The following is a 27,719-nucleotide window of genomic DNA, read 5'->3' on the forward strand; positions in this document are numbered from 1 at the left end:
AGATTGGAAGGGACCTCTGGAGATCATCTAGTCCAACCTCCCCTGCTCAGCAGGGTCACCTAGAGCATGTTAGACAGGGTTGCATCCAGGTGGGCCTTGAAGATCTCCACAGAAGGAGACTCCACAACCTCTCTGGGCAACCTGTGCCAGGGCTCCGTCACTCTCACAGGGAAGAAATTCCCCCTCATGGTCAGGCGGAGGTTCCTGTGGTTCAACTTCTGCCCATTGCCTCTTGTCCTGTCACATGGGACAACTGAAAAGAGTTTGTCCCCATCCCCTTGACACCCTCCCTTCAGGTACTTGTACACATTGATCAGATCCCCCCTCAGGCTTCTCTTCCCCAGGCTGAAGAGGCCCAGCTCTCGCAGGCGTTCCTCATAGGGCAGGTGCTCCAGCCCTCTGATCATCTTCGTAGCCTTACGCTGGACTCTCTCCAGTAGCTCCATGTCTCTCTTGTCCTGGGGAGCCCACAACTGGACACAGTACTCAAGATGAGGCCTCCCCAGGGCTGAGGAGAGGGGCAGGATCACCTCCCTCCACCTGCTGGCAACATTCTTCCTAATGCACCCAAGGACACCATTGGCCTTCCTGGCCACAGGGGCACATTGCTGGCTCATGGTCAACTTGTCACCCACCAGCACTCCCAGGTCTTTCTCTGCAGAGCTGCTCTCCAGAAGGTCAGCCCCTAGCTTGTACTGGTGCCTAGGGTTATTTTTCCCTAGGTGCAGGACTCTGCACTTGCCCTTGTTGAACCTCAGGAGGTTCCCCTCCGCCCAGCTCTCCAGCCTGTCCAGGTCTCTCTGAATGGCAGCGCAGCCCTCAGGTGTGTCCTGAGGACTCCCAACTTGCGATCATCAGCAAAGTTGCTGAGGAGGCACTCTGTCCCTCATCCAGGTCATTGATGAAGAAGTTGAACAGGAGGGGACCCAGTACTGAGCCCTGGGGGACGCCACTAACCACAAGCCTCCAGCTGGACTCCACGCCACTTTCAGTCACTAGGTGGCACTAAACTGATGTCTAAAGACGTTGTTCCTATGTTTGGACGCTCAATGGTTTATCAGACACTCACGGGACTCCATTTATGTAATAGAGGCCTTCGAAGCTTTTTTTTTCTAACCTATATTATTGAATGTGAGCTATGGTGTGATGTGTGCTAATCAATACACACAAAATATCTAACATTGTCTATTATCTGGAAAAATGAGGTAAAGTCAACCTCCACAATAACTTGTGTTCCAGATTATATTGTTTTATTTCTCATCTCTGCCTCCATACGAATCACATGTAAACAGGAGGATCACTGTTAACATGTCATTTCAGAGAAAAAAAAGAATCTTGTTAGGGCATTTATTTTAATCCATCCCAATCTAGCTGCTAATAATATAAGTTCTGATTAACTTTTTAATCACAGCAGATAGAATCGGATCATCCAAGTCCAGTGACAGCTAAATCTGACCAAAGCTCTTTCCATGTTGCCTATATGAAGCTTTGAGGGAGACATATTCAGATCCTTCTCTTGTCTACAGAAGAACAGATTGTGGAATTGCATGTCTCTTTAGCACAGTCCTGCCCTATATGGTTGTAAATAGAATAACTCAATCTATTCACGCAGTAGATTACAAGTCACTAGTAAGTAGATCTTTTGGAAAAGAGCCTGACACAAACATTGGGGGATCTCCCCCAAGATCTCTTTTGAAGTTTAGTAAGAAAACAGAGAATCACAGGACATTTGAGGTTGGAAGGGACCTCTAGAAACCACTTCGTCCATTTCTTGCTGCAGCAGGGTCACCCGGAGCACATTGCCCAGGCCTGTGTCCAGACGGCTTTTGAATAGCTCCAAGCATGGAGACTCCAAAACCTCTATGGGCAACCTGTTCCAGTGCTCAGTCAGTCACCCTCCCAGTAAAGATATTTTTTCCTTGTGTTCAGATGGACCTTCCTGTGTTTCAGTTTTATGGAACCAGTTGAAAATTGTACTTACTGAACAGTTATCAATAGATCACTATCAGAATAGAAGGATGGATCAAATGGTGTTCAACAGGAGTCTGCCTTTGTTTAATAAAAAAAATCCATTTTAGAAGAGGTGATGCAAGTGAAGAATTTACTTCCTGCTGTGTCATGAAAAGAACCATGATCAAAGCAACTAAACGGGGAGTAGGCCTTTATGAATTCAAGACACAATAGGGCAAATCTTTGCAGAGTTTTCAAAAAGCCAGGAAAGCAGATTTAAGATTTTTTGTTAATACCAAGAGCTAATAATAATCAAATCTGAATGTAAATTCAATCTGTCTTCTTCTTAATGCTGAAAATATTCTTTTTGTTGTAGCTCCATACCTGAGTTTCCATTTTTGCACATTTTTCAGTGGTTCTTCAAGCTCTCTCAAAAACTTTTTCTTTGATCTGCCTTAGGCCCTGTGTACACAGAAAGTACTGCCATCTAGGCTAAATATGGAATTTTTGTGTTATATGTCATTCTTACCAGGATTTGGTATTCGTTTGCAAAATCTACCTTTACAGAGATAAGATCTGGATTCAAATCTGTTTTCCCCAGGAATTCACATGGTAAAATTTCACCTAGTTCATTCTTTGTTTAATAGCAAAATCGATTTATAATAAAATATTCTTCATTGTTCCTGACATCAGGACTGCATCACTTAACAGCTCCATCCATGCACAGAACAAGGAAGCCACTGCCTTCTCCCCCCTGATTCTCTCAGGACAGAGATCAATCATACATTTCCTTCACCATCTGTTTCCTATCCTCCAGGCAAAGTAAAGCAATGATTTACAAACTGTGCTCTTGAGCCTGAAGGTAGACTTTTAGTTGCTTTATCTCTTTAGACTGAACCATTAGCTGTGGTTCCATAGCCATTTTATACCATTAAGTCCCATCCATCTTCCTAACCCCAGCCACACATATATACCTCCTTTCTTGCACTAGCAGTAGTGCATAGGAAGCTGATTAAGGGAGCGGATTCAGCTGGAAATAAATTCTTCAAAAAAGGCAACCTTCAGCAACAGCATCTCCCTGACCCAATTCTCCGTGCTGCTACTAAAACAAACACAAGGAGGGGTCTGTGGTAGCCTCAAATCAGCTTGAGAATGTTGTTCCATTGCAGTTTATGAGCCTCTGTGAAAAACCTAGTTCCATAAATACACTGAATGCCAGGAACAACTTGTATATAGTAGCTTCTCCCTAAATGTGGTAATGCTACACCTAGTGTTATTAAAGCATGGTTTGCACAGGTATAGAAGTCATCTAAAAACTGGCAAAGACTTTCTACATTGAGGAATATGCGATGAGCATTTTTATCTCTTCTCATACAGAGAGCTGGTCAACCTGTAGGAAGGCATTCTGGACATACTGAACTAAATTTAACGTGTGTAATTATCTTTACAAGTAGAGTGGAGGTGACATAGCCACATACACGGATTCCCTGCACGTGTGGCAGTTTGTCTCAGCCTTTGTAGTGTCGTACTTCTAACATTTCCAGGCATCCAGGGCAGAGAGGTGTTGGGAGACTTCGTAGAGAGCACCACCCAAAGTGTAAGGCAGAATCTGCTTCAAAGTCAGTAATGTAGACAGGCCTGTGTTCCCTTCTACAGAGCAATCTTGCTCTGGAGCCCAGACTGCTGTCTACGTAACTGAACTTGTTTCTTTACAGGCCATGTGATACTCCCCCAGGTGGTATTAAAACTAATGGTTGGACCTCTGGTTCTCGACATTGACAGCACCGGTTCACTCAACTCAGACCACAGAAACATCTTTCTGCTGTGATGATTCATAACACTTCACAGCCCCTTCTATTCTCATGGGTTTGCTATAAAAATGTTACAGTGCAGTGTTAAGACAAGTGCATATAATTGTAGAGAGAGAGGGCCTTCATCTCATTTAAAAGTGCTTTACCTCATTTCCTCATTTCAAGGAGCTTTTCAGAACAATAACGACTTTCTCTCCATTAATCTCTTTGGATAGAATTAGATTGTTCTGTGTTTCAGAGGCTTTAAAGACTCCTCTAGCCTGTACAATTCACTCCTTTTGTATCATCCTGGAAATATAGCACAGTCAGTAGTAACAGGTCCAGCTGAGATGCTGATGAAGGCCTAGCTATTAATTTGTAAAATAAATATGTACATACATAATCCCAAAGTATTTAGACAAGACCTTATTATCTCTGCCTACAACAATGCTCAGAATATCATAATTTGTGAATGTCAACTACATGAAGGCCATACCTCTTATTCCCACTTTTTTGATACTATGAACTTGGTAAGAATGTATTTTTTTCAAATTTCAAAGCTACACACTTTAGTCTCCTTTTAAAAGGAATGGCTCATAGGCTTATTAGAGAACTGAGGGGAAAAAAATCAAGAGAATTCAGTACTTTTAACTGGGAAATGCACAGATTCTCAGGATTATCTTATCATCAATTTATAGTTTGGGGAAATTGACTTAAACCTTAACTTGCTGTGGGCAGATGATTTACCTTGAGCATATCTTAGTTCAAGACAAACTGCAATCCATTCATTGTAAAAATTTGTTTTTTCTTACATCTTTCCTGATTTTTTTCTGCTGACCAAGATTTCCTTTCCTTTTTTCCTTCCCTAGAGTTTCTTGCTATAGGTACATAAGGCCATATTACTCAAGTGTTCCTAAAAAGATCACAGAGCAATAATTAGTACACATGTGGAGACACATGTGACTGTAGCTTAGCAATTTGCACTAGTATATACATGTTTTTCATACCGAACCTCAAAATTTTTAGTCAGAATACTCCTTACCTACCTAGTAATAATTTTAAACATTTAGACAAAAATTCCTACATAAAACTTTCCTCAAATTCTCAAGCATTGATTCAATATACTTTACAGCTAGCATCGTTTGCTACCTACTTCAAAAGACACGACTATCCAGACAGTTAAATAGATGATGTAAAGTTTAAATATCACAACAATAAAATTACAATGTACCAAACTTAAAGGAGAGTATCTGCATCAAATTTATATCTCTTAATAGAGTTTGTATGATATGATGACGGGCCTTTTCCTTTCCATTATAACTCCATTTAAAGCTGTAATTTATTCATGGAAGTTGTGGTTGTTAACTATCACAAAGGATGAACTGTTTCAGTATAGCATCGTGAGATCCCAATTATTCTTCACTGCCTGTAGAGATAATTTAGGGAAAGTAATAATACATATTGTAGACAGAGAGGCCATCAGCGCTTCAACACACACCCAGGAACAAATTTTCTGAAAAATATAACATTATATTATATTCCTATGATAATATAATATATATTATTATAGAAAAATAAGCCATCATCTAGATAATAGACATGTAATTGAAACAGATTTCAGTTTCATAAAAAATAATGGTTCATTGTAAGCTCCTCAGAGCTGTTGACCTGCCTAGCAATATTGAAAAGAGATTTACAAAATTAAAAAAAAAAATAAGGGAAAAAGAAAAAGAAAGGAAAAGGTTAAAAATAATGTAATAGTATTCTAGTTATGTACTGTATCAAAATGAGTTCTATTTTAGGCTTACAGAAAAAGTTTTGTTGCTACAAGCAACTGATTTTTTTCAATAGCCTCCTCAGAATTACAAATACATCTCTGCTTTTTGTTTGTTTGTTCTTTTTTAACTAGTTGTCCAGCTCTAAGCAGCTTGCTTTAGCCAGAGATTTTAAGACTGTCAGAGCTACTACTTTTTGCCCACAAAACCTCAAACCTTCATGCAATGATCTCAAGTTAAGTATAGACAAATTACAGAGTTCTACAAAATAAATCAAAACCATATACTGATTTTGGTACATCAGAATATGAACTTATAGCACAGAGATACTTTTAAGTGCAGTTACAAAGCCACCTTTATGAGATATTGCACTTGTTTAACAGTAAAAATTCCTAGTCATTTCACATATAGCAGACTACAGGTCTACAAAATATAAATAAAGGTAAGCTGTTCCTCAGCCTTACACTGTGATTACTTAGTTGTCTTCTCATACACTGCAAATAACTGATATACAGTGATTTACAATGTTAGTTGGCCCATAGGGGTTACTGCTAATTTTAACCATACAACACAATTTAATGGTGTGGCAAAATAATATGCTGTAAGCTGTAAAGAATAAAAACCTATAGTTTTAGCATTTATTTATAAAGTAAATAACAGTACCAATTCAAGAAACAACGTAACAGCTTTAAGAAAAAAATATTCCTGAAGGTTTGTTGAAGAGGGAGAAAGTATCCCAGATTCTTTCACTTCCAGGTTACAAGTAGCTGATCTTTACTCAGTAATAGTAAAGTCGCTCTCCCTCACCAGCATGATAGCAAATTGACAAAAATAAAACAGCCAACCCTAGATGCAAGAGGTTACTTGCTCAGAGTACCTCAAGCACCTGCATTTCCTATATAAGGAACCAGGACAAGACCTAATGACAGCTGTTCCTCATTAACTCCTAGAAATGCCCCATCTCAGATGCAGGACAAGAAAGATTTCTTCTTATATTGCAGAGATTGGTGTTAGAGTTATTGAGAAGGAGTTGGACTTTTCTTCAAGCAAAATGTGAGAGAATATAGAATTTTTATTTAACAGGCACTGCTGAGCACAAAAGCAAGAGGAAGGAAGAGAGAATAAATGCATAAACAAATCATAGTCTCTCTTTTGGAAAAAGCAGAGGAGACAAGCCACTGCAGTAATTTTAAACATTTTTAGAAAAGATTAGGCATCCCTGAGTTTCAGATTCTCTCATACATGCACAGAACATAAAGAACACTGTGACAGGTCATTCTAATCATTAAATCTGATTAATTCTCATCTTTCTGCAAGAATTTACACCTGATGATAATCATAATGATGATTATCAGACTCACTAGCTTTCGTGCTTGTGTCATATACTGTCCAGCTGCCAACTAGAATGCAGCCATATGACAGATTGCATAAAGAACAATATATATCACTACAGTTTGGCTTATAGCATGGCTCCAAGTATTTAAAAAGCTCAAATGGCAGTCTCTAAATCTTATCTTTTCTGTTCTCAGTTGATCCAAAAGATCACATTTTACAGTCTAGGTTAACTCTTAAGCTTACTGGAAGAAGGTGCATCCCTTTGCATCTTTGACCCAAAAAAAGCATTCACAGAGATGAGCACATTTTGCAAAACTAGCATCACATCTGAGCCATAAGGAAAGCTCTTTCTTCCTGTCAGTTTGTTGCTTTTGCGTGCTTTGCATCACCATCCTCGTAGAAGTTGTAATGCAGTCAGACCAAGGTTTGGGGTTTTGCCCTTGTTTATGATATTGGAACAAACAGCCTTGGGAAGAGAATTGTGTGACTACATACAGAGCGCACAACACATGGGACAGGTGTTTGGTCAAGAAGATCAAAGTTGGCATTTATTAGTATTCCTATTGGTAGTTTGCAAAACATTTATCTTGAGGGTGAACTGCAGCAGTTAATTAAACTAATCAACAGTAAAGAGAGTTATTTCAGTTGCTTGAACTCATCAGAGGCAAATGCAATTGGAGATAAACTGAGCAGAGAATATATTGCTACTGAGAACGTATGTATAAGGAATCTTGAAGTGTCTTGACATTACCAGATGGTACATTCCAGTTTTAAAGTGAAATTGCCATGCTCCTACTGACAAGATTTACAGGTAAGACCTTTTCAGTTATGAAAAGCTCTATCTTTTTTTCGGCAGGGGGATGGTTTTACAGGATACTTTTGAAAATTAACTTTGCTTCAAGGCTTGAGTTGCCTCTCCATAAACATTCCCATTCCAAGTCCATCTCATATATTTGATTCTATTAAGCAACTGCTCTAATACCTGGAAGACTGAGATCTTGAATGCAAGAAGCTCCCTGACCAGCTGTGGTTGGGGTAATTAAACTGATTTTGCATCAGAGGACCCTTATTTTAATAAACCCAAGTTTACCAAGTGGCTTGTTTATCAGTTCCATATGCACCATCATCCCATCTTTGCACTGATAATGCATATCCATTTCCTTGAGGTAAAAGGTAAAGCAAGAAGGAGGTTTTCTGATGTTTTTAACTAACAGCTAAATCAGTTGTGTTCCTTTAGATCTAGTCATGCCCCTGTAGATTTGGGGATATGGGAAGATGAAAGCCCTCTAGCAATGCCTCAAAATATAAGCGGAGACATTCCTTTAGTACCTAGCACTTACATTTCTGACAGTGCTGTTAGCCTTCCATAGCCTTACAGACAGTGTATTGAGACAATATACACGCTTATACTTGCACCTGCCACCTCTTGTGTTTTGGCCAACAGTCTTTCTCAGTAGGAACTTTCTGTTCTCCCTTCCCTGCTCCCAGCTAGGGAGTTACTTTTTTCTAAAGAGAAGAGGGACTCTTTCCCTACATTGCTTACACTTTTCTCACAAGTAGATTGCCAGGGAGCCTCCCCACCGCCTCTTAGGAACTTCACAAAGTCAGGCCATCGGTTCAAGTAATGATCATCTGACCCCTCTACTACTTTCTCCAATCTTCAGCCTGCCTCTCCCTACTCAGCAAATACATTCCACACTGCTCCTGCTCTCCTAACTAAGCTTTGAAAGACCCACCTACTCTCCCTCTCCCTATCATCAGCAAACTTGCTGAGCAGGCACGCGGTCCCTTCATCCAGGTCATTGATGGTAAGTCAAAGAAGACTGGCCCCAGTACCAACCCCTTGGTGGGGAGTTGGTAGCAGCAGCTTTTCTTCACCCTTCTTGTGGAAATAAGTGTATTATAGGGGATGTGAATAGCTTGTGAGGCTCTCATGAGTTAGCACCAATTATCTGATGTGGATTCTCACTACTTAAAAGCCTGTGCACATATAATATTGATTTTATTTCAAAAAGACCTTGTGAGACAGATGAAAGTCCTTGCTGAGTGACTACTATGATGTCCCGGTGACAGTAACCTTGCAGTGCTCCTTACTACAATGATGAATGTGTGACTAAGCAGGTGAAAAGTGGTTCCTAGCTGGAGCCAACATAAAGGACAGAAGGAAAGATTAACACCACAGAAATCGAATTTCAAACTTTTCCTGTGCTTTCATCTACCACAGCAGCTTAGAGACAAGCGAAACCGTGACTGGCCCATCATTAACCATTGTCAGTATGATTCAGAGGCACTATTTTACCTGCAATCTGAAACAAAGCAGGAAAAAATAAATGCAGATGCGTGAAAAAAAATGCAGTGGTTAGGAATAAAATAGGGCTTATACCTAAGTGTTAAACTTACATTTTAACTTTTAGTTAAAATATAGAAGAGTTCCTTTTTAAAACTATGACAATGTGTTCATTCATAGACAAATCTGTGATTTAGGATAAGCGTTTACTGCAAGATTCAGAGTGATCATCCAGTTGTAAAATAACATTTGACATTTTTCATTTCACATTAAACTTAGCAGGCAGATAACTCTACTTACACTGTTTCCACAGAAGCTGCAATGCAGTTTCTGTGGCTGCTACTAAAGGCAAAAAAATTCTTCTGAGGACCATACTAGCCAAACTGTAACATGTATCACTAAAGGTAGCTTGGAGGTTGGTTATCAAACATACAAACGACCCCTATGCACACTAATCACAAAAGCTTTGCCAGCAAGCAGCTAACAACAGGCAGTCTAATCATAGTTGCTACAAAGAATCTCTGTCATGGGGGAAAAAAAGTAGTCTCTGGAAAACAACTTACTCAGAAAAAGCAGTATCAGGTTTTATGGAAAGTATCAGTCCTTTTCTGTTCCAGACTGTGTCGTCTCACAGCATGTGGTCCTTCACCAAAAAAAAATAAAGTGAAGTATGAGCTCCTTTTTTGTTCTGTGCTACAAGGATACTAAACACACAGAGCTGCTTCAGTTCAGAAGCTATTCAGGGGCTATTTCACCTTTCATTTAGTCAAATATTCAAGTAGTATTATGAAATTTAAAACCCTTTTTGATGTTTTCCTCTCTGAGTGTATCTTTTGAGCAGCTGTATATGCCTAGAGGATGCTAAGGCATAGATGCAACTTAAGATTTACCTAGAACATAGCTACGTTTTATAGAAATGCCTTACATTCAGCAGGACTTCTCTGTAAAAGAATAATCATACAGAGAAATTAGGAGAGAATGAGGAATAGCAGTACCGTGTACAGTAGAAATAAATAAAAAGTGGCCTTTATCCATTCCCTTGTAATGCTAGATGAGTACAATGCATCCATTGATACGATCAGGGATGAATTTTGTTTGGCTCTAATTGCTGAGAGTGCGACTGATTCCTAGAGTAAGAAGCTAGTGTTTCTTGTATTAGAGGTGACTGTCAGATTGTCATTGTTTTGGATTAGAGATAATGCATTGAGGATGACTGTCAGGGCCCTAACTGAGCTGGAAGGCCTCAATGCCCCCACTTACCTCACCTGGGACTTTTCATCCAAGTTCGCTGTCCGTGGGCCAAGGAGCTCTGTTTAAGCTCAGGTCTGAGCCTTCAGTCCTTACCCGAGCTGTGAGGTAGGTGTACCTATTTCCAGTCCTGCCTCCTGGGTGGGCTTGTAGGCAGCTTGTCTCTTGTCCTGGCTCCTGGATGGACACCTCAGTCTTGTATCATGGCCTTGTCTCTGGCTCCGCTTCCCACTGTGCCTGTCTGATCCTGCTGGATGGACCCTGTACTTGACAGATTATTTTTCCTTGTCTGGGGGAGACTATCTGTGGGGCCTATCATAAGCACCCTGCTCTGTTCACCCTGTTCAGATGCTATAGGGCTACACCCTGACCAGTGAGGGCACTGCCTTCCCTGTGCTGCTGTGGTCACTCTCAGCCCCTGGTTCACCCTCCCTTGAGCAGCAGCCCTGCTCTTGCTGTTCCCTCACAATAATCTGTTCTTGTTCACAGAAGCCTACAAATTGTATTTAACCAGGGATGAGATGTGACCAAAGATATCAAACGCTCCATTTATAATGAAAGAAAGCTACAGAGATTATGCTTGAGAGAAACAAAATGGACTGGATTTGTAGAAAACATTCAGTGGAGATCACTCTTACCCCTTTTTTTCTCTTGTATAACATAAGAAATTTTTTCTCTGTACACATAATGTAGTCTAGCAATTAACTCTGTTACCTTTATTGTAATTCACGTGTCTCATAAAACACAGACTGAAAGCTTCCCTCGGCCTCTTACGCAAGGGAAGTTGGACTCTGCCGCTATAGTTAAGGGAACATCTTGGACAGATCAGAAATCAGATCCAGTTCTTCCAAGTGCAGAGCCTGAAGCTGGTATCCCTGCTTAATTTTCCTTTACCCAATATAATATTTCATCTGAACAAGACAGCCAGAAATAAATTACCGAAAAAAAAAAGTCCGAAGAAAGATGTCCTGAGAAACTAATTTAGTCATATTTAGGGAAGAGTATCACGAGCTTGTATCACACTACATTCAGGATTTAACTATTTACCTGTCAATAAACACAGAACTCAAATATCCCAGAGAAGTTAAATTGTTAGAAATAAAGCATCACATAACAGCACTGAACAAGCCATGTAACAGATAAATACAAAGCTTCAATAACAAAATAAACATATACAGAACACAAGCTAAGAGGCCATAACTACAATTTAAGTATCAGTATGCAGGCAAAGCTGTGTTCATCATTGGTAAGGTATCACAAGAAAGCAGGGACATGAGAGTGTCACTACAAGCCCACCGCTATCAGCATGTGGAGCAGTACGCAGCGGCACAGCTGCAGAGGTGGCAGGCATTGCCTCCCTAAGGGCCTGGACAACGTGGTTGGGCAGCGGCCACTCCGCCGCTCCGTGCTCGTTCACAGCTGGGCTCAGGCTGTCACTGCACCAGGCAAGAGTGCAAAGTCCAGCACAGGTAGCAGCAGCCGTAACAACGGCAAACAGCGTCGAGAAAAACAAGTGCAATGCTTTTTGGGACGAATGACTACATACTTCATAGCTTGGCTGTGATCATACTGAAGATTCAGTCACCTGGCGATGTACCCGTATCACCACTGCATTCAAGCTGCAGCTAACTGACATTCAACAGGTTGTTTCCACTGTTCCTACCTTCGCTGTCACTGCTACGGCCAAGAAGCCACCCCTGGGGAAGCAATGCTGCTCACGCCTCAGGGATTTACCTCGCCGGGGCTCTCCCCTCGCCCCTGGCCGCCTCCGCCGTTACCGGAAAGGCGACACGGGCGCGGCTCCGGCTGCGGCCGCCGCCGCCGCCGCCGCCCCTCGCCCGCGCGCCGCACCGCGCAACGGCCGCTGCCTAACGGCCGCCCCTCGCGCGCCCGCCGCCCCGCCCAACGGCCGCCGCGGCCCCGCCCCCTTTGCCCTGTGACCCCCGCGCGGCGGCGCGCGGCGCTTCCTGTTCCCAACCACGTGGGCGCGCCGGGCTCGGCGGGCGGCGGCGGCGGCGGCGGCAGCAACATGTCGGGGCGCTCGCAGTGCCTGAGCTACGCGGGCTGCAACTTCCTGCGGCAGCGCCTGGTGCTGTCCACGCTGAGCGGGCGCCCGCTGAAGATCCGCAAGATCCGCGCCCGGGAGGAGGACCCCGGGCTCCGCGGTGAGCGTGCGGCACCGGCACCGGCGGCGGCGGCGGCAGCGCGCTCGGCTGGGCAACGCCGGGAAGGGGGAACCGCCCGCCGCGCTTCCCGAAACGCGCCCGCCGCCGGGCGGCTGCAGGAGCGCGGAGGAGCGGCGGGGAGGGCAGAGCCGCGGGAGCCGGGGCGAGCGGGCCGGGCCGCCCTCGAGGGGCCGGGCGGTCCGTGCCGCCGCCGCCGCGCCGGGCGCTTCGCTGCCGGCGAGCGCCGGAGCGCGCAGGGCGGCGGGAGGCGAAGCCGCAGCGGTGTCAGCGGCTCGCGCTTTGCCCTTGGATTTCCTTCTCGGTCTGCAGCGAAGGTAGCGGCCGCGGGTGCCCCGGCGGCTGGTGGTAAGCGGTGGCTGGTCAGCGCCGTGGCCGGGACGGGACGGAGGGGCCGCGACCCCGGACACGACCTGTAGCTCCTCTTTGGGCGAGGTGCGAGGCCGAGAGCAGCGCTCCCACCTGCTGCTCGGAAGGCGTCAGTTTATCGCTAGAAATTCTCCTGTTAAACTTGCAAAGCGCTCCTGTGTACTTGGCTTAACATTTACCAAGACCCGAAGTATTTATTGCTACCATGGAGGGTTGGGTTGTGATGAAGGTAGTAGTTTTTGTCTTTTTTTTTTTTTTTTTAATAGGTGTTTGTGTTATCTTTTCCAAGCAAAAATGCAAACAGATCATAGCAGGAAAAACACAGTAACAAACCCTGATTGGTGTTGATGCTCTCAACGCAGTGCTCTCTGCTTTTCATGACTGGAGCCTTTGCACACAAAACTTTTGTAAGAGTTTGTCCTCCGAGAGGGTAGCAGCTCTTTGCGAGGATGGATTTTTCCACTGGAGGTGATTCCAGGACTATCATGTAAAGTTGAGTATAGAAGTTATCACAACGGAGGGCAGAACTAGCACTGCCTATCTGGGCATCAAGCATACTGTGCAAATGTTTATTCACGAACTCTAATTTATGAAAAATGTAGAAATAAAAATCTGATTACTGCTTGCTATGTTAGCATAATGTAGCGTTAGTGCTAATGAAGTTGTGCAACCAGCTGACAATTATGCAGGTGCTGTTGTTTCTTAAAATTGACTGATTTTTGAATTATATTTGAATAGTATTTTGTCTGATACTCAGTGTCTGCAAACTTGGAATACCTAAATACTAGAATACTAACATTCCTTATTTTCATGTTTGTCTCTTTCCCATGGCTCTGAGAGAATCCACACGAGCAGGAGGAACTTAGTAATGAATTTCACACAAGCTGCTATAGCACAATGAGCTATACCTCATTGGCAGTTCTGGAAAATTTGGAAGTCAGCAGATAGGTATCATCATGATGATTTGGGGACAGCTGTACGCCATACATTGAATGTCACCTTCTTTTAAAAGAAGACTTTTGCAAAAATTAATGTGAAGCTGCTGTTAGCTTCACAGGCCTAAATAAACAGAATCCTGTTTGCTGGAATTTGTGCATATGTGCAAAGGTGACCTTTGTACTGACTAAAAAAGGTTTTAGCCTGGGCTTTAGTGACCCCTCAGACTGCTATGATGAGATGTGACAACTCTCATACCTCGCTGTATACAGGGGAGAGCAATGTGGGTCATCCTGTGATCATATCTGGGTGCACTGGCATTGATTTAAGAGGCCCATGATACTCAAATTTAGGCCTCTGGATTTGTAGTGAATTGCCTTTTTCCATGTTGTGTGATTGTACTACAACAAACTGAAGAGTGAAGGTAGCCTTACCATCTTCTAGAGTGTTGTGAATGACCGGAAAGGGAAAATGTATAGGTATAGTATGCTGTGTGTTGAAGTTTCTTACTGTTTTCAGGGATATATTTAAAGAAATTTAAAATCCTCTCCCTTTTTTTTTTCTTCCTCAGATTTTGAAGCCAGTTTTATTCGCCTCATTGACAAAGTGACCAATGGCTCTAGAATTGAAATAAACCAAACAGGTGAGTTCTTCCTTCTCCTCTTCCCATATAACTGTTTGCCACAGGTATATGCTACACTTGCTACAGTGAAAAAGAAATTTTGGTTTGCCAGGGCTAAGTTTTTAGATAACCTAGTGCCAAAGACCAAGCAGACTAATCAGACTGAGAAGTTCTGTAGTGATAGATCATAGGTGAGAAGAGCTGTGTTCCACCATAATGCAGTTAGTCAAGGAAAACACATTGTTCACGAGTTTCAGGTTTTGTATTTTGTTTGGTATTCAGGATTTCATGGTGGGGTAAGATCCTTATGAACTAGAAGGGGTTTTTGTAGCAGGCAAGGTTTGTGCTTGCCTAGTCATGCTCAGAAGAGGAGTTATTTGGAGGGTGAAGCTTTCCATGGAGATGCATCAGCAGGTTCTTGTTCTCTGTGTGTTGTTGCAGAGACTTCTAAGGATTTTGCAGGGTCAGTAAAGTAGATGACCTACCATTAGATACGCTAGGGTGGCAGTGACCTGTTGGTCTGGTAAAGATTTGGCTGCTGTAGAAGGATAGTAGTTGCCTCCATAAGTGTTTTTGGGGATGATTGAAGGATCCTTCATTTACTAGGAGGAAAGTAAAAGGAGGGCAATGATGTGCAAGGCAGCCAGACGTGTGCTGTGGTCTGTCTGTGCACTGTAGACACTGGAAGAAGTGTACTAGAAGTGCTACCTGCCTCATACAGTGTTTCCTCTCGAATTTGCTGGTACCCATCACTGCAAAGCGGTTTTATGCTATGGTCATGGCTAGTGTGATGACAATGCTCTGATATGACTTTCTCACTTCTTATCTTCCCCCAGGTACAACCTTATATTATCAGCCTGGTCTTTTGTATGGAGGTTCACTGGAACATGACTGCAGCCCCAGTCGCAGTATTGGCTATTATTTGGAAAGTCTGCTCTGCCTGGCACCTTTCATGAAACACCCTTTAAAAATTGTCCTGAGAGGAGTAACAAACGATCAAGTAGATCCTTCAGTAAGTAATGCAAATTTATTAAGTAACCAAATGGGATTTTATTTTTCTTCTTCATTTCCATTTAAAAAAGAATGTCTGCAAAACCTTTTATAATTTCTCGTAGCAAGAAGTGTCTAGTATTATTGCATGAGCCAGCAAACTCTGAATCAAACAAGCATCTTCTGATATGTTCCCCTTCAGCTTCATACTCCACACTGTAGTTTGTAATCCATATTTTGACATTCAGTTTTGGGCAGCTTTTCTTTGATTCATTGGAAACGCCCTGTAAATGTGATGTGAGGCCCTGGCTTTGCTTCTTCTGTTCTCTTAAAATTTAGATGTGTTATTCCCCTATTCCCACATTTTTTTTACTGTAAAAAGAGGAAATTGTCTATAAAATTTAGTGAAGCAAGGAAGGAATTCTTCCTTATTGTAGATGCAGAGTACCAAATACTTTGAAGCCTTCTGTTAGAAATAAAAGTCACGTGATGATAATGAAATTATAGTAGCAGAAATCCTGCATGTAATTTACCTAGCTGCTTTCGGGTTACAAACAGCTTGCAGAAGGAGAACCATCTCTTCAGAAGGAAGCTGAAACATGTACTAGATCAAATGACTATGAAATTAGCCATGTTTTCCTTGAATTCTGCTAGTGAGGACTTAAAATCCTTGGTGTGTTTTTAACAGTCTTGTTACAAATACAAGCTATGGGTAACGTAGTGTTAAAACACTGAAGTAATGGTTAGGCCTTGGTTACTTTTTTCACCCTTTAAAGTAATATCATTTGGAGAAGAGCACTGCTGTTTAGCTTTCAAATGGTGATTGGAGACTGTCTATTTTCTTCTGAGTAGATTAAAGGAACACTGTCATCTGAAAGTTTAACCATTTTAAAATGATAATAAATACTATTAGGTATAACAGCAGTATTAGACCAACCTCTGAGTCCTGCTGATATTTATGGCTTTTCAACTACTCTTTCTTGTCATTTTTAAAAAATGTGTTCTCTCCCCTGTGGCTCTGTGAAACACCCACATGAGCCAAAGGGTAATTGAAGTGCTGTCAACAATGCACAGTGCTGTCAAAAAGGAGGTTAAAAAAAAGAACAAAGTAAAATGAAAAGTATGTGTTTCTCTAATCTTTCAGTCACCATAATTAAGATACTTGATAGAAATGGTAAATAGTAAGAATCAAAGCAGTCTCTTTGGTTGGCTGCATCTCTTAACCACAGTGGAGAGAGTCTTCCATGAAGAATGCAGAGGAAGAGCCGTCCAACTTGAATGTTGCATTCAAGTAAGTTTGGATACACATCTAAGCAGTTTAGTCTTCAGTCTGGAAATCATTCTTTTTCAGATATTATTTACTTGGACCAATAGAGATTAAACAATTGTAGGTGAATTGGGCACAAGAATCTGAGGCAGTTATTCCTTGAAGAAGGCTTGCACTGGCCGAAGCTCAGACATAGGAGGATATCAGCTGAGTGTTGTCAGATATCAGCTGAGTCACAGTACTGAACAGCGTGCCTGCTGCTTAGCCAGGGCATGTACACATCAAATGCAGTCACGTGGTGACAGATCTCTGTGCCAGCAAGGTATATCTTAATGCTCACTATGCTATAGAAGCACAGTTCTAGTTACAGTGGCTGTCCTGGTGTGTAGTAACTTGTTGAGTGGCAATAGCTTGATACTGATTCCTCAAATAGTATAAACCTGGCTACTGTCTGTTTAACTGGCCTGAATAAACAAACATTAAACCCAATTTACCCTGATAAACTACTTTCAAAGAATTTTAGACAAGGTTTTATAGTAGTTCAGCTATTATAATGAGGAGAGGAAAAAACAGGAAAAACAAGAGAAAGTCCCAAACTCCCTATAGGGAAATCTATGTGACTCTGCAGGTTATTGAGACCTTAAGCACAAATTTAAATCTTATCAAGTAAATGTAAAGTTAGTTTTAAATTGATCAGGACTTTTTATTCTTCTGTGAGCAGATAGCATTTAGAAAATGTGGGTCAAAACTTGTTATTTACACTTGCCTGAAAAAAGGATGCTGAAATTTGTCCATCCATCTACATGCCATCTGGCTTTTGTAGGGAAAAGGAGGGAAGGCAGACTAAAGTTAGTATCTTGTGGCTAGTTTAAAATAGACAAGGCATTTTCTCTGCTGCTCTTTGTGTGAGAATCTCTCCATCTCAACTCAGCAGGTGCCATGGGCAAGACATACATCTTTCTGCAGTGGTGAAGTTTTTCTTTTGTTCCCTCTGTAAATGTATCTTTTTTGAGCAGCCAAATAAACTGTGGAGAAAGTCTCCTTGCATAAGTGCATTCGGTGTGTCTGTCACCTGCAGAAAGATGCTAAATGTACAGCTTCATATAGATATATGTATATATACATTTATCAATACCAACACATGTACATGTATGAGCTCACAAAGCACCCCATTGGTAGAAGGAGAACATCTGTCTCCCATCTTCTTCTCCTCAGCCACATAATCCTGCTTCCTCCAATATTTTGGTGCTTTTCAGAGCCTCTTCTAAGCCAGTTTCACTAACTGGCAGGATGACAGGGAAGTGCCCCCTGCGCTTGCTTGTGAAGGCATCTGCAGACTAAGCAGCAGGAATGTGTGTTTGGCCAGAAGGATGGGACCTTTTCATCATGATGGCTTGACTAACTGGACTTTCTGAAATCTGCTCTCCTTTACTCCTCTGAAGAGAGCCTTAAAAACATCTGTTGGATATGATTGCTGCATTGAGGGCTTGAGGTTGCTCATAGCAAGCGAGCCCTTGTCAGGAGGATGGAGGGAAGGTGACACATCTTCTGCAGTGGAGATAGTAGAAGTGGTCAAGGGGAGAGGAAAGCTCTTTCCAAAAGGCAACTTGCAGGAAGTTTCAAACTTGCCTTTCAAAAGGCAGGAAAGACTTTGGCTGATTTCCATGAGGCATAGGTCAGGCTGAGGGCTCCTGGAGTATAAAAAGAATATGTGTTCATGTTTGCATCTGTGTGTATGTATCCACTGCCCACTGATGGTGTACAATGAAAAGCAGTTTAATAGCTGGTGCCATTAAAGACAACTGAGAACAGCAATTGGCGTGTACTGGGGCTGCTAAAATGTAGGCTAAGATACACTTGCTGTAGTTTGCAACAGTACATTTGAGTAATGTATCTTAAATGAGCAAGAGGGATGATACTTTGCATTTGGGTTTGTCAGGAGGAGGTCTCCATGTGACATGGAGTACCAGACAGAACCATTTGCTGGCAGCTTGCATTTACTTTACATTTTTCTGTGCAACTACTAGAGACACTTGTCCCAGTGTAGCTTCTGGGTAAGCTATGTGGGACTGGCACACAGAATTGATGTAGTTACGGGTCTCTCTGTATTAAGAGTATGCATGATAGGGAGTATCTTTGTAAGGCATGTTTTTGAAAGGAATGGAAGTGGCACACAAATGATTACTCCTATTTTCCTTTCCTTCTTTTCAAGTTGTTTTTCTGACAAGCTGCAGATATTTGGTACTATAATAACTTCTTTTTAGGATAATCGTTCTTGATGTTGTTTGGGTTTGTGAGTGCTACTTTTTATAAATTTGCCTTGGAACTTTCAACTGTAATGCCTTTTCATGCTAGCATTAGACTAGCGTATGAAGTTTTGGCTTGGGAACAGCAGTTGTCTGTAATCATAGGAAAATAAGTTTTCTCTACTTTTCTTTTTCTTTTCGTTTTGTCTTTTCATTTTGTCTTTTCGTTTCATAGAATCAGTAAGGTTGGAAGGGACCTCTGGAGATCATCTAGTCCAACCTCCCTGCTCAGACAGACTCACGTAGAACATGCTAGACAGGGTTGCATCCAGGTGGGCCTTGAAGATCTCCACAGAAGGAGACTCCACAACTTCTCTGGGCAACCTGTGCCAGGGCTCCGTCACTCTCACAGGGAAGAAATTCCCCCTCACGGTCAGGCAGAACTTCCTGTGGTTCAAGTTCTGCCCACTGCCTCTTGTCCTGTCACACGGGACAACTGAAGAGAGTTTGTCCCCATCCCCTTGACACCTTCCCTTCAGGTACTTGTACACATTGATCAGATCCCCCCTCAGGCTTCTCTTCCCCAGGCTGAACAGGCCCAGTTCTCGCAGCCGTTCCTCATAGAGCAGATGCTCCAGCCCTCTGATCATCTTTGTAGCCCTGCACTGGACTCTCTCCAGTAGCTCCATGTCTGCCTTGTCTCCTGGGGAGCCCACAACTGGACACAGTACTCGAGATGAGGCCTCCCCAGGGCTGAGGAGAGGGGCAGGATCACCTCCCTCCACCTGCTGGCAACACTCTTACCAATGCACCCCAGGAGACCATTGGCCTTCCTGGCCACAGGGGCACATTGCTGGCTCATGGTCAACTTGTCACCCACCAGCACTCCCAGGTCCTTCTCTGCAGAGCTGCTCTCCAGAAGGTCAGCCCCTAGCTTGTACTGGTGCCTAGGGTTATTTTTCCCTAGGTGCAGGACTCTGCACTTGCCCTTGTTGAACCTCAGGAGGTTCCCCTCCGCCCAGCTCTCCATCCTGTCCAGGTCTCTCTGAATGGCAGCGCAGCCCTCAGGTGTGTCACTCCTCCCAGCTTGGAATCATCAGCAAACTTGCTGAGGAGGCACTCTGTCCCTTCATTCAGGTCATTGATGAAGAAGTTGAACAGGATGGGACCCAGTACTGAGCCCTGGGAGATGCCACTAGCCACAGGCCTCCAACTAGACTCTGTGCCACTGATGACGACCCTCCGAGCTCTGCCATTTGGCCAGTTCTCAATCCACCTCACTATCCACTCGTCTAACCCACACTTCCTGAGCTTCTCTAGGAAGATGTTCTGGGAGATGGTGTCAAAAGCCTTGCTGAAGTCAAGGTACACAGCATCCACTGCTCTCCCCTCATTTACCCAGCTAGTCATTCCATCACAGAAGGCTATCAGGTTGGTTAAGCAGGACTTCCCCTTGGTGAATCCATGCTGGCTAATCTGATCACCTTCTTCTCCTCTATATGTGTTGAGATGACATCCAGGATGAGTTGTTCCATCACCTTAGCAGGGATGGAGGTGAGGCTGACCGGCCTATAGTTGCCTGTGTCCTCCTTCTTGCCCTTCTTGAAGACTGGAGTGACGTTGGCTTTCTTCCAGTCCTCAGGCACCTCTCCAGTTCTCCAGGACCTTTCAAAGATGATGGAGAGCAGCCTGGCAACAACATCCACCAGCTCCCTCAGTACCCGTGGGTGCATCCCATCTGGGCCCATGGATTTGTGGATGTCTAGCCTGCCCAGAAGATCTCTAATCCTTTCCTCCTCAACCAAAGGGAAGTCTTCCCTTCTGCAGACTTTCTTCCTCACCTCCAGGCTGCAGGATTCCTGAGGGCTGCCCTTAGCAGTGAAGACTGCAGCAGAGAAGGCATTCAGTAATTCTGCCTTCTCTGTATCCCTTGTCACCAGGGCCCCCGCCCCATTCAGTAGCGGGCCCACATTTTCCCCAGTCCTCCTCTTGCTGCTGATGTATTTGAAGAAGCCCTTCCTGTTGTCCTTGACATCCCTTGCTAGACTCAATTCCAACTGGGCCTTAGCCTTCCTCACAGCATCTCTACCTACTCTGACTGCATTCCTGTAATTCTCCCAAGTAGCCTGTCCCCTCTTCCACATTCTGTGTATTTTCTTCTTCTGTCTGAATTTGGCCTGGAGCTCCTTGCTCACCCATGCAGGTCTCCTGCCTTCTTACTCATAGGGATGCACCACTCTTGAGCTTGGAGGAAGTGAGTTTGAATATTAGCCAGCTCTCCTGGACCTCCCTTTCTTCTAGGGCCTTAACCCATGAGACTCCACCAAGTAGGTCTCTGAAGAGCTCAAAGTCCGCTCTCCTGAAGTCCAGGGTTGCAATCCTGCTGGTTGCTTTACTTTTTTCCTGCTGGATCCTGAGCTCCACCATCTCATGGTCACTGCAGCCAAGGCTGCCCCCAACCTTCACATCTCTGAACAGTTCCTCTCTGTTGGTAAGGACAAGGTCCAGCAGGACACTCTTCCTCGTAGGCTCCTCCACCATTTGTGACAAGAAGTTATCATCAGTGCATTGCAGGAGCCTCCTGGACTGTTTGTGCCTTGCTGGATTGTCCTTCCAGCAGATGTCAGGGTGGTTGAAGTCCCCCATGACCACCAGGGCCTGTGATTGTGAGGCTACTTCCACCTGTCTATAGAAGGCCTCATCAACTTCCTCTTCCTGGTCAGGTGGCCTGTAGTAGACACCCACAACAGTGTCCCCCATGCTAGCCTGCCCTTTGATCCTCACCTTTGATAAGCTCTCGACTGCCTCCTCCTCCTCCCCGCCTAGGCAGAGCTCGATGCAGTCCAGTTGCTCTCTCACATAAAGAGGAACTCCACCACCTCGCCTTCCTGGCCTGTCTCTCCTAAAAAGCACATAGCCATCCATGGCAGCATTGCAGTCATGTGAGCTATCCCACCATGTCTCTGTGACTGCGGTGAGATCATGGCCCTGCGATCGCACACAGATCTCCAGCTCCTCCTGTTTGTTCCCCATGCTGCGTGCATTGGTGTACAGGCATTTCAAAGAGGTGGTCATGCCTGCAGATTTCCAGGAAGGGTGTGCGGGGGTCTTTTCTTTTTGGCTTTTCTTTTTGTCTTTTCGTATTAGACTCTGGTTTCACGTTTGTGCAACACACAAAAGAGATATCTAGCTTTCTGCCATCAAAACATAGTGCTATGTGTATGGTATGAGTGAATGATGTTCTGAGCAGTGATGATGACCTGCCTAAATTGGCGAATAGCTACCTAGGAAAAGGATAATCAGCTGCTGTTGGGTCTGGTTTGTTTTTTGTAACTTTGTACTTGCTAATGGATTCTACAATCCACTAGAAGTTTAAGTTCATATGTTTTTAGATTTTAATTGTAGATCTCTTTAAAGGAAAAAAGTTTGGTTTTGTACCAATCTGATCTTTGAACAAGCAATGTCTGTGTAACTTATCAAATTTTGGGCATTTCTCGTGGTGTATACTTCTGTTGTGTGAAAGCACAGAAAAAATGTCAGACTATTTGGTGTTTTGATGTCAGCTCTGAAGATGGAATAACTGCTCTCTGAGGAGAGCTGAAGGATGGTTTTATGGTTGAGTGGTAGGCAAGAACCTAGAAAATAAGAGTTTGCATCTCAGTTCGGCTGCAGTCCTCTGATTTTTGGGTAAGGTTTGAAATCATTTCTACGTGAACTCCCACTTGTCTGTTGAACAAAGCAGCCTTCTCCCATTCTTCAAATGCAGCCAGTTACCTTCTCTGTTAGGGCTGTAAATTTGGAACAGAAACAGCCTCTTACTGTGCATCTGTCTGGTGCCTGATGAGCATTTTGCCTGGAACTCATCTAAGGACTAAAAGACTGATAAGTGTTGAAATTTTTGGAAGCAGACAAACCACACTCAAAATTGACCTGGTTTCCTAATGTAGTCATAACATGCTTTTCCATAGATACAGACTTCAGTCCAGAGATTGCAAAAGTGGAAATGGAGGAGGGGAAAGGAGTTTCTAACTTGCATGGTGAAACTATTCTCTTAACTAGTGTATGCTTTTACATAACAAAGAGGGAGAAATAGCAATTCTTATATGAAATAGATTTACTTGTCAGAATTCCAGAACTTTTGCCAATGGTACTTACTTGTGTCTGTGTTTGTCTACATGCATATTATTAAAGGCTTATGCTCTAAAAATCAAATCTAACTGTGATGAGTGAATACTGCTGAGAGGCTGAATGAAGGTAGCATGACCACACCTGGTGTTTCCTAATTAAAAAAAGAAAAAGAAAAAATCCATGAGGTAGAGTATTTAACGAGAACATTGAAGTGTTGATACTACAAATGGTAGCTCGCACTACCGTTTGAAAATACACACACCTACCCTGTGCTCTGAAAAAGCAGAAAGTATGGTGGCCAGCAGGATTTGAAGCATGAGAACTGCAGCATAGGCTTATAGCAGTTCAGGTTGTTCTTAACAGGTTGTTCACAGCTTTGTAGATAAGATACATGCTAGTACTTCAGTGGCTTGCATCGTATTGCAGAGAGAGTGTAACTCAAGATTATTGGGTTCTAGTTGAAGCTGTGGAAAGGAGAATGTTCTTTTTTGCCTCCTTTGCCACCAGCTACTGCATGCCCATTTCCTTCTCCATCTGAATTTTAGTTCATCTTTAGTCATGCTGTCCTGGTCCCATCTCTTCCCAGCTGCTTATCTCTGGTAATTCCCTGTGTTATTGCTAAAACCATTTCTGTCTCCTTCAGCAACGCTATTAAAATGTTAGTAGAAGGAAGAAGGCGCCTGTCAAAGGGAGGTCGTTGATGTCTTAGTTTGGCAACCAGGAATAGCAATTTCAGGGAGAGTCCTGCTCAGACCTAGATTTGGCAGGCATCCAGCTCAGAGAGAATACATGGATAATTTGCCACACAATTAACCAAGTTTTTCTGTCAACAAAAATTACTTGGAGACTCCTGTTTCTCAAAAACTGCCAAGATTGAGTTCTGGACACAAAGATCAAAGCCAACTCAAGGCCCTACTCCAAAATGCGGAGGTTTTTTCAGCTCCTCAGAGATTAGGATTGATCAAGAATTTTTATAAAGCACAACAATTTTTTTTTCAATTACTGTGTTCAGAGAAACAAAATTAACTGTCTTAGCTGAAGCATAACAAAAATATGGATCAGACTGCAGAAGAAATCCAGAGGAGGAAATTTTGACTCCCAGTAGTTTGTTTTGGCAAAATTTGTGAGTAATGTGATCCTATGGTAATCTAAGAGTAGTTGAAGCTTTTCCTGCTGCACTCCCATGTCTGCTCATAGGATACCAAGTCTGGGAAAGCCTTATCCCTGTTAGGCACCTCATAATTCAAGGGTTTTTAAATTACTGACTTATGTAACTTTAAATAAAGAGTCTTTTCTCTTTTTTTTAATTTTGTATTTCACAGGTTGATGTCCTTAAGGCAACAGCTCTACCTCTGCTAAGAAAATTTGGAATTGACAGTGAAAGTCTGGAAATCAAGGTAAAAAAAAACTTCTTTCTTTCTTTTCTGGTGTAGTTTAAATGATACTTTTCTCTGTTTCACACAGGTCTATATGCTTGCTGGCCTTAGATATCTCTGGGAGATCTCTAACCTTAACTGCATACATTTCTAAAATTACCTCTTGTTTTTGACCTGTTTTAAATGGCATATTAGCCACACAATATTTAGATTTAAGGTACAATGTAAATAAGACATGCAGAAGCTTTGGTTAGAGAGGATAAGGGCAATTGTGTTTTCTTAGCTTGTGGGAGATCTCAGAGACTGAGACATCTTCTTGCTTTCTTGTTTTTCTTCAGTTCGTTCTATTTGCCTTTTCTTGCTGCTTGTTCTTCCTGCCCCATGGTTATGGCCAGGGAATAAGAGTAGAATCTTTTGTCACCTTCACCAGTAGGGCAGCTGGGCCTGTGTTGTATGGGTGAGTGAGGTTTGCTTCCAGTTAAAAGGGGTACGGTAAAGAAACTTTTTCGCTAAAGACTATACTCTTTATCTGTGAGCCCAACAGGCCTGGATGTAGAAGAGACATTTAGGTTGAGGGGAAAAAAAACCTACAGTCTTTCAAAATTAAGAGGAAAACAAACAAATAATAATAAATAAAAAACATGCGTTGGCTCCGGAACACCACCAGCCCTCCTTGTCCCTGCCCAGAGCCTCCCCCTGCATAGCTCCAGCCCCAGCCCAGCCCAGCATGGGGAGACTGACCTCCGGGCCATCGTCTGTGATGCTGCAGCAGTGTCAGCTTCAGGCCTGGCTCCTGCCCAGCCACAGGCTCCCTGACCCCAACCTGCAGGTGGCTGCTCAGTCCTCTTCCCAGCCCCATGGCAGTGCCCAAAGAAGTTGGGGCTGTGCCTGGGATGCCTGGACAAAACCTTTGTGTTAGTTACAAGTTGCAAAGGATTGACTTGATGCACTTTAAACTAGTGTGTAAGTTCTCAAGCATCCGCTGGTTTTGACAGCTTAAGAAAGCTTATCTGATTTGTGGGGATGAGTTGATTTTGGTCCCCCACGTGCATGTTAAGCATCAGAAAAACTATTAGCTTCTTACAGATTTTCTTCAGTGGTGAGGCACAGATTGGTTATTAGAAACCTGCTTTAAGACAAGGTTGCTTTCTTGGCAAAGATGGATTTTTCTTCTATGAAGAAGTCATGCCTGCTCTATTTGAAATGAGAGGGTTGACAAAAAGTTGCTTGTTGCTGGTAGATTTGGTGTAAGATCCACTTCTCTCTTTAAGATTATTTTTTCCATGCTTGTATTCACATGATACCACTGCTGGTAAGATCTTATTATATATGAGATAAAAGTTAACACTTTTGAATGTGTAAGTACATTTTCTTTGCTCTTTACTAAACTGTTTTCTCCTTTGTTATTGTTTCTAGATCAACCGGAGAGGAATGCCTCCCAAAGGTGGTGGAGAAATACTGTTTGCCTGTCCAGTGAAGAAAGTGTTGCAGCCCATTCAATTCACAGACCCTGGCAAAATCAAGCGCATCAGAGGAACAGCGTATCTTTTTCTTTTCTTTTCTTTTCTTTTCTTTTCTTTTCTTTTCTTTTCTTTTCTTTTCTTTTCTTTTCTTTTCTTTTCTTTTCTTTTCTTTTCTTTTCTTTTCTTTTCTTTTCTTTTCTTTTCTTTTATTACACTTGTTAAAGGCGGCAGAGAGAGCATTCTGTAAATATTGCAGACATTGTGCACAAGGATCACACAGACAATTAGATCTCAGCATTGTGTCTCAAAGGTGCTGTATTCAGAGAAGTGTTGTGTTCCACATTGAATAGTGAACATTGTGGCTGTTAATGATCATGGCTGGATGTCAGATGAGTACTTTAATTTAAGTTCCATTTACACCTCGCTGCACACATGAATGGAGTTACTTGTGTTACAAAAAGCAGTTTGTTATCCCTTTAGCCTTCAGTAGTACCACTGGAGATGGAAGTAGGAGAAGATATATTTCCCTCAGGAAGAAAAGAATGCAAAATACTGTTGTGGAGTACTGACTTTTGCAAAGATAATTCCACATAGAATTAATGTTTTTTCCTTCCTTCTCTCTTGTTGTTTCTGTACTGTATCTTTAATAAATCTACTGTTCCCGTAGGAAGAAGGCAGGAATCCCTTATAGGCAAGGAATGCTAAAGCTTGCATTTTATGAGGCCCTGTTCTCTCTTGGGCATTGATCTTCTTGTAGTTCAGTAGTTCTTAGAGATCTGACTTTGATCAGCTTGAAAGGAAAAGCAGGAATGGGGTAGGTTGCCTGCCAGAGGCACAGGCTTGAAGCCCAGCCCTCCATATACCTTACTGTGTGCTCTTGTAGTTGTGAGAATGGGATGCTTTGAACTCTACTGCTGCAGCATTTGGATCAGTGAAGTACTCCCACATGAGAGTGGTTTTACTGGGTGTATGTTCTGTTGAAGAACAAAGGAGGCAGCTCAGTGTGCTTGTGATGGTGTTTGTTACGGTCTTTCTGAGGAGAAAGTCGCTTCCTTATGCTTCTGTCACCTCTCTCATAAATAGCTCTACCACTTGCCTTTAATTTCAGTTACATAATTTCTACATAATAAAAATGGAAATATAGGATTTCTTGCTGCAAATTTAGGAGAAACTTGCCCATTACTATCTTTTAATACTACAGAAAGAGCAGAGCATGCAGGACTTCCTGCATCATAAGAAAGTGAAGGTTGATAGAACAGCAACTGAAAATTGTGAAGGGACATCTTTAAGATAGGTGTTTACCTAGTGATAATAAGGTGATCTGCCCATGTTCTGTGTATCTCACTTCAAGATTTATCAGTGCAAAGATTGTAGAAAACACTGAGCACTTGTGTTTCTGTAGGTATAGGCTGGAGCTGGCAAGTGGACCAAGATTCATGACAGATGTCTAAGACAAAACCACATTATCTGAAATAATTTATTGGAAGCTCTTGGCCACATTTAGTCATTTAAACCATCATCTAATTCAAATTCCTCTGTGTTACAATGAATTCCTTAGCTCAGAGGTGTAGATACTCTGTCAGAGTATCACCACAGATGGCAAACAGAATGGTGGAGTCTGCCAGGAGCATCCTGAATAAGTTCCTTCCGGACATTTATATCTACACAGATCATATGAAGGGGGTCAACTCTGGAAAGTGAGTATCCAGCTTTCACAGTTAACTGAAATACAACTCTGCATCTGCTTGTCTGCT

General features: G+C 42.8%; 1 protein-coding gene and 1 long non-coding RNA gene across 4 annotated transcripts in view; one reads left to right on the forward strand and one right to left on the reverse strand.

Annotated features, from left to right (window-relative positions):
* Nucleotides 1–5,043: 5,043 nt before the first annotated feature.
* Nucleotides 5,044–12,210, reverse strand: LOC134153675 (uncharacterized). 2 transcript variants are annotated; one of them, XR_009961196.1, is made up of 4 exons: nt 12,049–12,210; nt 10,398–10,646; nt 9,701–9,780; nt 5,044–5,166 (listed from the first exon to the last, which is right to left on the reverse strand). It is a non-coding gene; the product is annotated as an uncharacterized LOC134153675 (long non-coding RNA). The 2 variants fall into 2 exon arrangements; XR_009961197.1 differs by lacking the exon at nt 5,044–5,166 and adding an exon at nt 5,203–5,253.
* Nucleotides 12,211–12,405: 195 nt separating this feature from the next.
* The window catches only part of RCL1 (RNA terminal phosphate cyclase like 1), a 32,767-nt gene continuing 17,453 nt past the window's right edge, over nt 12,406–27,719 (forward strand). The window contains exons 1-6 of one of the 2 annotated variants that reach the window (XM_062599482.1): nt 12,406–12,550; nt 14,445–14,516; nt 15,332–15,507; nt 24,449–24,523; nt 25,919–26,043; nt 27,537–27,662. In XM_062599482.1, the coding sequence (XP_062455466.1) occupies nt 12,415–12,550; nt 14,445–14,516; nt 15,332–15,507; nt 24,449–24,523; nt 25,919–26,043; nt 27,537–27,662 (710 nt within the window). In that variant the 5' untranslated portion in view covers nt 12,406–12,414. Of the gene's footprint in view, nt 12,551–14,286; nt 14,353–14,444; nt 14,517–15,331; nt 15,508–24,448; nt 24,524–25,918; nt 26,044–27,536; nt 27,663–27,719 lie in introns of those variants that run through there. The other variant, XM_062599483.1, reaches the window with a different exon arrangement.

The sequence above is a fragment of the Rhea pennata genome, chromosome Z (assembly GCF_028389875.1).
Source record: "Rhea pennata isolate bPtePen1 chromosome Z, bPtePen1.pri, whole genome shotgun sequence".
Taxonomy (NCBI): Eukaryota; Metazoa; Chordata; class Aves; order Rheiformes; family Rheidae; genus Rhea; species Rhea pennata.